The sequence below is a fragment of the Columba livia genome, chromosome 4 (genome assembly GCF_036013475.1).
Source record: "Columba livia isolate bColLiv1 breed racing homer chromosome 4, bColLiv1.pat.W.v2, whole genome shotgun sequence".
Taxonomy (NCBI): domain Eukaryota; kingdom Metazoa; phylum Chordata; class Aves; order Columbiformes; family Columbidae; genus Columba; species Columba livia.
In genome coordinates, this window is record NC_088605.1 from 24395036 (window position 1) to 24407705 (window position 12670).

Genomic DNA, 12670 nt, shown 5'->3' on the forward strand with positions numbered 1-12670 from the left:
AATAAATTCCCAGCAGTGGTATTTTATACTGAAACAGTTTTCTAAAAAATTTCTTAAAATACAAGTTTTCTTTGTTTTTGTAATTAGCATGCCTTGCCCTCTGGGTTATTTTATAATAAAAATAACCAACTTATTTTTTAAAATGTATTATTTCCTCTAACAAATGAAGGAAGCATATATTAATAACAACTAGGTACATACTGGCCATGATGTTTTTATATTTTGCAATTATATCTAAATGAAAAATTATAAATTCAAACCCCACAGGTAAGGTTCAAGGGCCTGCTTTTGGAAAACAAATGAACAAACAAACCCCCACAAAACAGGAAAGAGATAAACAAAAAATAAGTTCAGGTTAATTGCATGTGTCAACACTATCTTTCTTTTACAATGAAATACCACAGGGTAAGTAAGACATGTGCAGGTTGTTACCATGAGGTTTTTTATGTGCTTCATGTTATGTTCATGAAAACCCCTTGTTCATAGTCCTACTCACTCCAACAGGATTGAATGCAGCTGTGTGGGTCAACAAGTCCAATTCCCTGATAAATATTCCAATTACTATACACACACACACAAAATACTTTAAGTCCTGTAAGCCTGAGACCTTTCCTAACAGCCCAAAAGCCAAAAGAGGAGCACGAGAGAGACTGAAAGCATTGCTAATGTCCTATGTGCTTCTAATAGCAGTGATTTTATAATATTTTTAAGATTTTATTTTAAAAGTTTCCATTACAAAAAGTTCCAGATTAATCCTATGAAGTGGACAATGCTATCGAGTGAGACTGCAAAGCCGTAGGTAGCCCTTCACAACCTGAGTTGGGTCTCACAACTTTATCTTTCATTTAACCTTGAGCTTATGAGCTGGACACATCAAGGAGGAGCCCAAGAAAATAACAGTCTTTCTCCAGTCTCTCACTTGGCCAGTCTGCACAGCTGTCAAGCAAGCTTGAAAAGAAAAACTTGAAACAAACCTAAAAGTAAAATGGCTTCTCTCTTGGCTTCCATAGGCAGAGTGTGGTCACAGGATTAACACCATAAACTGCAGTGCAAACAGTGATTTAAAGAATCTGTTTCCATTCCTTTCAGGCTTGCCACCCTATTAGATATGCAGGAACTTTTAGGGATATGATTTAGTGCCAGAGTTAGGTTATGGTTGGACTTTATGATCCTCAGGGTCTCTTCCAACCAAAATCATTCTATGACTTGCAGATCCCTGAGACATGCACAGACCTGTCAGTACATTCTTTGGAACAGGTAGACTGTCAATAATTTTGGTTGCATTTTGAAGGAAGGGAAACCAGGTGCTTTTTCCAGCTCTTCCTATGAGTGCTTAGACTAATCATGAATTCTGCCTGTGCTCTTTTTGCCTGCTGTCTTCGTCCAAGCAATCCCAAAATGCTTTTTCCAGTTTGTAATTAAACCAGAGATGTATAATTCGAAGCTAATGTTCTGGGAGAAGGTAGCAACCTGATGATCTTGCAAGGCTGGATTAATTTTTGTGATACTCAACCAATTTTGTTGATGAAAACTAGAAATGTGTCGACATTGGAAGGTTAGAAACAAGCTTGAGCATAATGGAAGTTTCCATTTCTTAGCTTATTTTGGTGTCATGCTCTAAATTAGCATTTAAGAAATGCTCTGTTTTGTTGAGGAATGCTTACTGTCCATTCTTTTACAGATTCAGTCATATTTAGCAACACTTGATGGAGAGCAGTTGGAGACTGTGAAAAATGATTTGATTGCTATAAAAGAGATTTTTGTTCCAAAGGAATCAGATGATGAAGCAGTGCAGCCACAGAAAGGTAATTAGAAAAGCAGAGCCCTAGTCATATGAATAATTGTTACTTCTCTGTATAGTACTTTTTAAAATTGCAATCCAAATAATGATTTCTGACATCCTAATAATTTTCATAAGGTAGTCACTAAAATTAATATTCTAAAAGTACTAGAAGCTGATCAATGCTTATTTTTGATATTTTTTTTTTTTGTAATTGAGGTGTGAGATACAGGAAACATAACATAAGGAAGTATTATATTACATTGTTGCATCATCAATGAAAGCAAAACAAAAAATAAGGGAAAATAATAACCTTTTGGATAACAGAGGTTTTCTTACAGAATCTGTTTATGAAATGGTGTAATCTGAAAGTTTTGCAGTGTTTAGAAATGCTTTTCTGTTGAGCAGCTTCGTCCTCAATTCCTTGCTAGACAGGGAAAAGATGAGTGCAATAAGGAGACTTAAGAACTTTGAATTTCTTGAAGGAAAGTCACTTTGAAACATAGCGGCAAAGCTGCTTCCCAGGTGTTGCTTGGCAAGAGGTGGCATGTGGAGCGTGAGGAAGAAGCTGAAGCAGCAGAAGCGTGCTGCAGCCGTGACATGGTGCATAGCATTGAACAGAACGGGACCAGCGTGACAGCCCATAGATCAGCTCACAGAAGTTACAATAAAGCGGGTGGATGCTTTGGTTAGGGGCAAAACATGTCAGGAATTTTGGCATTTCCTGTACTAGACTGAGCAGAAGAATGAGAAGTTAGCATAAAGCCACTGTAGTTCATGGCTCCAGGCCTGTGAGATCCATACCAAAGATCTTCTAGCTAATAGAAACAGTCCCCTTGACCAGACCAAAGACTGGCTTGTGCCATCAAACACCATATTGTTGTGTTTCAGAAACATAAAAAGATATTTCTTCCATATCCTTTTGCTCTTCTCAGGGGTGCTTTGCCCATAAAACCTACATTTTACAAGATGGTGAGGTATGATTTCTTTATCCTTCAGAAAAGTTAGAAGCCTGTTAACATCCACATGTTCTAACTGGAAGGTATTTTCTGCTCAGACTGCTCTTTCTAGCAATGATGTCTCTCACAGAGAGCTTATTGTCTCTTCTCGGTGGGGATAGGGGGGCAGCGATTGTTTAGTGTTGAGTCTTACTATGCTAGAGTTTTGTGCTGGGTTTTTTTGTCCCCTTGTTACTCTTTAAACCCCACATTCTTCTGTAGGGTGGTGAGAAGTCAAGAAGATGTGTTATCTGCTTAAGAGCAAAGATTCATGAGGTGTCTGTTGCTCCTTAATGGCTGTGGGAAATAGTTCCTTGCTTTGAAACCAGCCCCCAGGAAAAGCTCTGTGTCTTGCACAAAGTGACATTTCTCTGGTGGTCAGAAGTTCTGTTTTTTCAGTGAAGCACGTCTTTTAGGGTCTAGGTTTGAGTTGGTTTTTTGCTTGTTTTTTAAACTGGACTTGTTTACTGGATATTACTTGTTGGGACCTTCAGCATATTTCTATGGTGCAACTGATGTTTATGCTAAGAAAATGGTCTGTGTTTAATGTTACCAAAAATAAACAACATTTGGCATCCAGCATAGATAAAAGACAGTAAAGTTTAACAATGGGTTGGCTGATCAGGATTAAATGAAAGTCTTTCTGTGAAGACAATGCTTCACTCCAGTTAGCTTTCTTAGCTCAAGATAGTTAATACAATTAAGACCCTCTTAAGCACGTTAATAGGATTTACACTTATAAAATCAAGTCAATAAGCCATATGGTTTTTTATTAGCATATTTTGCATACAGAATTACTTATTTTTACTTAAGCTACCTAATCTAGCAAGAAATAGCAGTCTATGTTAAATTCTATGGAGGAATTTTGAGTTTTAATCCTGCTTGCTAAACAGTTCAAAACAACAACTTGCCTTCAGTAGGGTTCTGATTTATGCTTCCTAGCTCAATAAAACTTGTGGGGTTTTTTTCCTTTATGTAAGGAAGCCATCCTCTACAAAGTCAGAGATTAACTAATGGTATTTGAAAGTGTTAAATCTTATCTAGCTACTAAGCAGAATTTGAAAATAATTACCACTTATTGCTAATTTGTTACCATTTTCTCATCATCAAAGTCATGTTATTTATATGGTGTCATTTGTCAGTGCTGTATATATTTAGCAAAAGACTCGCTGGAAGGAAAACCAGTACTTTGAATTCAAGTGTTTGAAAAGAGTGGCCATTTGCTTTCTGTAAACTCTCAGGATCCCTTCTTATCCTGGACTCTCAGGATCTCATTTAGACATGTTAGTGCTTCTTTTAGTTTCTACCATGAACACTTTCAGTCCTACACAAGGAGAAATTACTGCAGTGATCTTTGGAGGACCATTTTGGGAAAGGATTGGGGGTAGGCTTTCTGCTTGGCAACTTTTAAACTGAATTGTAGTGGGGTTTGTGTCTTTGCTCAACAGTCAGGTGCAAAATCAGTCCGAAAAGAAATAAAATATATTTTCTGACACAAGTAGGAGAAAGCCAAATGCATACCCTTCTCTCTAATGTTTCCACTCACTTTGATTGTGCAACCCTTTCATGTACTTTTCCCTGCAGCTTCTTTTCCTTTCAGCTGTTTATGAAAGTTTTTGAAAGCTATTAATACCTAAACTTTCATATATGAGCTTCAGGGAGACAGTAACCAAAGTGAGCATTGAATTGATTATGCCACTTATCAACAATTTTGGTAACTTTGCACTGATGAAGTGAACTACTTATCAGTTTTCAGCATGCTGCAGTTTATAAAACAATTTGGCATTGTTTTAAGGACAAGTGAATTCAGTGTTTCTAAGAGGTACTGGACTGCAAAACCTGAAAATGCTGTTGCAAAAATTTACTGATAAGGTCAGCAATGAGATTAAATCTCTGCATCTCTTTGGCTTACCGAATACATTCCTCTTGACCTGCTCGCCTGCTTTTAAGAGGAAAGCTCAGTCTCTTGGTCACTGCAGGTGAAGAGTTCTTCATGCTAAATACGAATTTATTTTATAGCACCAAAGGCAGGCACTCTCTTTACAAGCAAAGGTGAGATGTCCTTTGCACCAAGAGAGTATAATCTGAGTGTCAGATTCCACCACCTTTCCACATGTTGCAAGGTATGGTGGACTGTAAACAGTTCCACCAAAATCCGTGGACTCACTGGAGAGTAATGGCCCTCTGCTTTTAAGCCCAGTACTGAAGATTTCTGTAAAAGTGGAAAAAATGGCCATACCTAAAAAATGAACCAAAAAATGGGAAGGCAGAAAGACGTGAAATTCATTTTTGAAGTAGCTGGACTTCTATCAGGCTTAGAATGGGGACTTGGACCTTTTAGTGTCATCAGGCTAAAAAAAATGGATTTTGTGTATTCCACTAGAAAATGCTAATGAAGATTCCAAACTCAGTCAGTGCAGATGAACAGAATCAAGCAAAATACCAACTTTTAGAAACTTAGAGCATGTTCGAATATGGGAACTGCAAGTATTCAAAAGAATATATATAATAAAGGTGAAGTTCAAATGCAAGTGATATTTATCTTTGCTCATAAATCTTGTGAAATAAAAGTGCAGATTCTTTAAGGTTCATTACTCCAGAGCAGAACAGAATACATTCTTCATTTAAGCAAAGCTCAATCTTAAAGTAGGAAGAAAACACACCTCTCAGCTGTGGTTTGCAGACAGAGCGATAGAGAACATGTTTTTCAGTGTGTTTCCTCTGAAGCTTATTTGTATCTGGCCCTGCTGCAATTTTTATTCCTTGGTTTGAGAGGATAGGTTAGTATCTCTTCTTTGTTTATTTTGTGGGTCATGTATTTTTGTCAGATAACTAGGGATCATGCAGCTTCTTCTCCTCTTCCTTATTTCTGCGAAACTTAGTGGAATTTAAAATGGGGTGGAAAGAGTAGTCAAAGTGTCAAGCTAGCGTATGAGGCTGTATGGGTCTCTCTGGTGCTTGTTCTCTTTATTTGAGCATATACATGCACACACCCCTTTCTTGTGTCACTGTTGCCGCTTTTCAGGTGTGAGGGTGCCAGGGAAAACTGTTTGGATGTATTTGGATGTATTTGATCATGTAAAATATTCTAGTGATAGCACCCTAACAAAAATTGTCTTGTTTTTTCTTGCAGCGGATATGGGTGAGGAGTTTGTCAGCATGCTCACTGAACTGCTCTTTGAACTGCACGTTGCTGCTACTCCTGACAAACTTAACAAGGTCAGCACCTGTGAGTGAGCTGCCCCCATTTCCTGGGCAAAGAGGGAGAGTTTTGTTCTGCAGTCTGACACAGCGCAGTACCCAGCTTGGTTCAGAAAGCACAGTACAGGAGGGTGGGACTGCACGGGTGAATACAGAAAAGCTTTCATAGAAGAAGTGAGATTAGTGAGGTGATGCAGTGGCGATGATAAGCTAGCACAACGGGCCGTGTTAGAAAGCCTTGAACCAGAGATGTTGTAGCAGAACAGAGCTCATGAGCACAGCAGGATTGGTTTTACACTCTGGGAGCAAAGGTCAGGTTCGGAATTATTTTTCTTGCTCATCATGTTTATTCCTCTGAGACACTTCTTCAGACCTTCTTAGCTAGAAGCAAGGTCTCGGGTTTATCTCATCTCACTTCCATCATCTAAGATGGCTAGAAGTTGGTAACATCACTAGTCACATTGTACTATCAGTGATTGACCTAGTGCTCTTAGGCTCAGATGAATATTTCTCTCTCTAGATACATAGACAGACTATGGATAACTAGCACAGGCTTAGGGCTTAACATATTCTTATTTGACTTCATGTTAAAAAAGAGACATCATAAATTTCCTACTAACCACAACAGTAGTCTGAAGTTGTATAAAACTCCAAGGCTTTTCCAGTTTGATCTGCTTTCATGCCTAGGAAGGCAACTGATGGTATAGTGATTTTCTAGTTATTTTTCCTTTGAGAATTTCTTAGCTGTCCGTTTTTGTGTTTTTTTTTTTCTTTATACCACCTTCTTATTTTTTTATTTGGAAAATTTTTTTCTATGTAAATTGCTTTGAAAGATACTCATAAAGCTGAAATATTAGTAACTTTGGTATTAATGCCCACTCTATGTGTTGGCTAGGAATATCAGTCCTGTAGAGGAATTATCCTTGGTTGATCCATCTTTAAGTAGCCAGAGATGCTTCTCCCTACAGTTTCATAAATGTACACTTAATGCCACACAGAGGCTTGATATGTTTAAAATTTTGAATGTGAAAATTAATTGTTATTTAATGTTCAGGAACATCATTTGATATTCCCTATTTGAGCTGAACTTTGGGGTTGTTCTTTGTTTGGCAGGCTAGGAAAAAAGCTCATGACTGGCTTGAAGAAGCAAGTTCTTCCACCTCTGTAGACATAGAAGGGAAGCTAAAAGAAAAATCTGGAGAACCTGGTGAAGAAAACACTGAACAACAAGATAAAATTGACAGTGATAAACCAGAAGTAAATAGAAACAAAACTGTGGAGGTAAAATAGCTTTTGGAGGATAAATTTCATTAAGCAAATTGTTACACTTTGTTAGATAAGATTACTTATTTATCTTTGTGTGTTGGTTTTATATGTTGTCCTTATTTTATAAACTCATGGAAGTATTAAGAAATATCAGAGTAGCAGGTCCTCTGCCTATCGCGTTGTTTTAATTTTTTTATCTGTGGTTCTGTGTGTGTGCATGTGTGTACACAACATACAGTGAGCTGAGGGATTCTGTGGTGTCATATCAATAGCACATGGAAAGTCGTATGTCAGCATTCCTGGGCATCTTTCTCCCAGTGACAATACATGGAAAAAATTCTCTGACTTCATTTAAGCTCTTAAACAGTTTAAATCACAAACAGACAAATCAGAAATATTATTTAGGCAACTCACAAGTGTTCATTCTCTTTATGAAAGATAGCACTTAAGACCTGTTGTCCATTTAGACAACCCCTCTTGTTGATAAGGTTTATTATGATTGAATATTTTGTGCCAAGTTATAGCAATATTAAATGTGCTTGGTATCTTTGTCAAGATTTTTTTGAATGAATTCTAGTAAAGAAATTATCTCTCGTGTTTTCTTAACAAAAAAAGGTACAAAGAAGGAAACAGACTCATGCTGCATAATACAGATTTTTATGTGATTGCAGATTTCAAGCTGGTGTCAGCTGGTGAAAGCTGTAGTACCACAGTGCTAGGTAGAATTTCAGTCATTGCTGACAAAAGCCGCTTTTTAATTGGGAGTATTATTGATTTCTACTCTGGAGGTCCATCTGAGGGATGACTCGTTACTTTTGGCTCTATATGAAAATAATTATTACTTCTTCTAGACCTAAGGGATCTTTGTATTTGTTAGAACTAGATTTAAAAGTGCTATGTTAAAAATCTGAAAGACTGACCTAGTTCCCATCTAAATAGTTGCTAGACTTGTTCTTACCGATTTTTCAGAATGAGTATAAGGTGTGTATTTTATCATCTGTGGATATTTCATTTTTCTGGTGTTGTTTGTGACTATGTATGGGCTGGTATTTCCAGTTGGAGTGGGGAGGGCTCCTGTGTTTCAAATTCTTTTATATATATATATATATATATATATATATGCATATTGATCAGTGTTGTTATTATTGATAATAGCATTCCCTGCTTTTAATTTAAGGAAATCTACAAGCTGTCCATTGAAAGTCTGGCTGAGGTGACTGCTCGATGTATCGAGCAGCTCCATAAAGTAGCAGAATTAATTCTGCATGGGCAAGAAGTAGAGAAAACAGCTCAAGATCAAGCAAAAGTACTGACAAAGTGAGTATTATGTATGGCATATATGGACATTTGACATTTTCTTAAAACTTGTGATGTTCTGTTAAGTTTTTGGCACTTGGAGGCACAGTAAGTTCATGGATCAACAAACAGCATTGGCTTTAGGGGTCCTGGTGCTACATTTTCTCATATAGGCAAGTTATGTAGGCTACCTGTCATTTTCTGACATGGCTGACATGTATGTTTACAAAAACATGACCTATTCAGGGGCTAAAAGTTGTTTCTGCTCCAGCAAGTGAATGTACACGCTGTAATAATTTGGGTTGCATTTCGTGTTCCCTCTGCAAAAGATACTGTGCCAACACATACAGAATTTGCCTTTAGAGTGCATAATGCAGTCTTCTTGTCTGCCAATAGATTCATTATCTAGTGTTTGTCTGCCAAAAATATGCAAAAATCAACCTGTAATTCTAAACAATAGAACCATATTTATCAGCAACTTTGTAGTAAACCACAACAAAACAAATATGAATCCAATAAGCCAGTTTATCTGGTGGTACTCAAAATTCATATCTCAAGCTCTCCATAGTAATCAATTCTACTGTTTTCAGTGGGTTTTGATGTTAAGACACTGTAAGCACTTGAGTCCTAAGTAAGAAATGTATTTAAGCAAGTGTTTATCTTTAAGAATGCTAATAGCACTAGCAAAGTCTGTAGGAACACTTCAGTCTAAAATGAAGTACTTGATCAAGTATTTTTCAGAATTAGAGCTAAGCTGTGGTGCACCTTGCAGGATGAGGTTCTGTATGATGCACTTGTGAAAGTTTAGCAAAACAGTGAAACATCCAGGAATAGAATTAGATCTCCTTGTTCTCTCATATTTTAACCACAAGGGTACTTCCTCTTTTAGTACAGAGTAGATGTTTTATGGCTTAGATAGGAAACTTCTCACTGTTCTCATTAAGGTTTGATTTATTTCCAACAGTATTTCTAGGAGTTGTGTTGTTGTAATCATCAGAAAAGCAAGAGTTAAACTAGAAGTTTAGAATTTTAAAAATTGAAATATTGCCCTATCAAGTAAGACTAGTGTTTGAAGCAACATGACATAATTTTGCTGCTGTAGTCATCATTTTTCAGTGGAAGAATATAAAAATTATATTATGAGCAAAATGTACCTTAAAATATTTTAATAATTGCTAGAAGTAAAATTGCCTTAAGAATAATCTTGGCTTCTAAGATGGAATTTGTGCCTGAAACAGTCATAGTCATCCATTGACGGGACATGGATGAATTTTTATCTTTGTCTCTTTTTTTCAAACCAGTTTAACAAGTGCCATGTGCAATGAAGTTTCATCTTTATCAAAGAAGTTTTCGGATTCTTTAACAGCAGCTGGGGTAAGAGAACAGCATTTTCTGTAGCATTTGGGCTTTTTTTAACATAGTTCACTTCTTAAAACAGAAATTGTTACCTGAGTCCTGTGGGTTTGCATGAGGTAGCAGCAAAGAGGGTACTTCTTTCATCAGATTAAGAACAGAGGGCATTTTTACAGCAGATTCCCTGTTGTAGAGAAAGTTTATGAGCCTTCATAGACTGCAGCATGTCCCCTGCATTCTAAAATCTCTCTTTCTAGACACCATTTCCCGTTTTTCATGATCACCACTCATTACTTATTTGCCCCTACTGAAAGGGCCCCACATTTGAAGTCTCACCACTTGGTGACATTTTCCTCTCCTACTCAGCCTTTTGAATGCATTTGTGTAAAAGTCATTAACAGTAACACTTCCAGTACCTTACTAATGGTTTCAAGAGCTGTCTTTGTAGCCTTTGCTAAGTCCCCTGGCCTAGGATCACTGTGCTTGCAAAAGGTTTAAGAATTAGAAAATCTGTTTGGTCATCCATCTTAAAAAAAAAATCACTCATATCTCAAGATACTCCATTTAGAAACATCCATTTATCTGTTAACATCTTTGCTAGAAATAGTATCCTGCCTTTCAAGATGTTTCAAAAATGACTGACATCTGAGCATTCTAGCAGGATCCAGAGGCAAAATCTGTGCTGTTGCTGAAATTGTTCTGTAAATGTCAGAGAAGATCCAACTCTGGCTCCCCTGATTACTCCAAAAGAGGATGAATGTACATCAAAGGAAATTTCCTCAGCTCTCCCATGAGCTCTTCCAGCCTGTCTCTGAACAAGTTTTTTTCAGAGTTATTTGTAGAGAACATAATTTATTGGGTTGCTTTTATTCTGAATAATTTACATTCCTTCCCATTACTCTGGGAGAAACTGCTTGTTTTGCATTTTGGAATTTTATTTTATCATATCTTTGTGTGACACTTGAAAAAAATACATGCACGGACACATAAAAATAAATTGCACATTAAATATTAATTTGGGCCAGCTCAGAAAATTGGAAACTAAAACTTTCATAAGCCTTGCACTAGGTTTTGTTCTTAGTAACTCTGCACTCTGTTTTTAGGACCAGATTGTTTTTGTGGACTTTTGTGTGGCTTTATAAGAAATTAAGCACAAAGACACTAGAGGAGAGTTTTAGTAGGGCAGTCTGGTGATCTTTAAGTGCTGCCCGATCCCTGTAAGCTTTTGGAGGATGATGTGGGCCTTCTGCTCACCATGACCAGTAGGAAGGCCAGGAGCACCCAGCACACAGGGCTGTAGAAAATCTATGTCTTCCTGCATGTCCCAGTGGTTCAACTTCTTCCTTAACCTGCCAGCAGCACCTGCTTTCACTAACACATTCCAGTGTCCTGCAAAGTCCGTAATCTTGAGGGAAACTGAGAAATGGCTTAAATGGCTTCAAACATAGTGCCGTCCCTATACTTATATCTGTGTAATTCAGACATTAGTTGTAGTGCTGGCTGTGCACCTAGTCTGTAATACTGGTGGTGTTTCTAAGAGTGAGCAGTAATGCAGAAGTAAGAAATAACAGCTTCGCTTGCCACACAAGATTTCTTTCAAACTTTAATTTATTGATTCATACAATCAATAGTATTTCATTGATACGGCTCTCTATCTGTTTCAGGAGTTTATTGACAATCAGCTAAACAGTACACTCTCTAATGGATTTTCTAGTAACTGACATTAAAATTGCCCTTCTTTTCTCTAATCATCTTCTCTTTTTTCTGCCATCTTTCTCTGGACTAAAATTAAGGAGTTTCATGTTTCTTTAAGTGTGCAATACGAAAGCTACAAGATTGTAAGTGGACATCCCCCAGTTAAAGTAATCGAGATTGTGTTTCCTTCATTCTAATAAAGTCCACTGTCTGGTATTGGTATCTGAAAAACCACAATGCAAAGAGCAGTTAGAAATAAAAAAGGAAAGAACTGTTGCCATTTTAAAAAGCAGAAGAGCTGATGATTCTTGGTTTTCTAGGGATTTCATTTCTGTAGCTTCTAGTAATGTCACTTTTCATTGTACCCATTTTTATTCCTGTCTGGTGGCTGAGAAAAATGCTACGTGTATGGAGCTATATTTAATGGGCAGCCCACGTTGCCCAGCTCAATGTATACTGCCTCCAGTTTGGGGATCTGTGCTTCACATGCTTTTCCTTCTGTAGGGGAACTAATCTAGGCCTTTCATTTCCACCTAACTGCAGATTTTCATGAAACTTCTAAGAACTTCATTATTTTCTGCCCTGTATTTCTCTCTCTTGTTTCCTTGAATCAGCAAGGGGTTAACAAATTTTAGGGGAGATGAAAAGGGCACTGTTAGACAAATGGACAGACAGTGTCATCACGTGAATCTCATATCCATGGGAAAACAGGCATTTTGAAACATGAATTAATGAAAAAGTAAAACTCTGGGCCTGTCTTTGTTCGTTGTACTCAGTGATAGAAATTTGCAGGGTCTACTGAAGTGTGTATGAAATATAGAGACAGTTATTAGGAATACTGTGATAAACAGTCTGAATAAGAATCAAGGTGAGGCAAGACCTTTATAGAATTCATAAAACCACTTCTCAGATATCAGTATATTTCTGTTAAATGTATTTCTTGTCCTGCCATTTCATTCTATTTTCCGGTTTACAGAGCAGTATGAAGGCAGAGGCTCTTAACCCCCTCGTCGACAGTGTGCTATTAGAGGTAAGCCTTCACTTTTTTCACATTAGGAAATATTCTAGTAAAATTATTTTG

The 12670-nt window shown here is 37.2% G+C and overlaps 2 protein-coding genes across 5 annotated transcripts in view; one reads left to right on the forward strand and one right to left on the reverse strand.

Moving 5' to 3' along the window:
• FAM114A1 (family with sequence similarity 114 member A1) overlaps positions 1–12670 on the forward strand; it is a 36209-nt gene that overhangs the window by 18883 nt on the left and 4656 nt on the right. For both annotated transcript variants that reach the window (XM_065062630.1, XM_005501262.3), the window contains exons 8-13: positions 1682–1805; positions 5912–5997; positions 7093–7260; positions 8423–8562; positions 9843–9915; positions 12566–12619. In XM_065062630.1, the coding sequence (XP_064918702.1) occupies positions 1682–1805; positions 5912–5997; positions 7093–7260; positions 8423–8562; positions 9843–9915; positions 12566–12619 (645 nt within the window). The remainder of the gene's footprint in view (positions 1–1681; positions 1806–5911; positions 5998–7092; positions 7261–8422; positions 8563–9842; positions 9916–12565; positions 12620–12670) is intronic.
• Positions 1–12670, reverse strand: part of TMEM156 (transmembrane protein 156) — a 49351-nt gene that overhangs the window by 4615 nt on the left and 32066 nt on the right. For 2 of the 3 annotated variants that reach the window (XR_010472526.1, XR_010472525.1), the window contains one exon: positions 9990–10078. Coding sequence is in view for 1 of the 3 variants with exons in the window: in XM_065062643.1 (XP_064918715.1) it covers positions 10065–10078 (14 nt within the window). In the remaining 2 variants the exon portion in view is untranslated. Of the gene's footprint in view, positions 1–9930; positions 10079–12670 lie in introns of those variants that run through there. The other variant, XM_065062643.1, reaches the window with a different exon arrangement.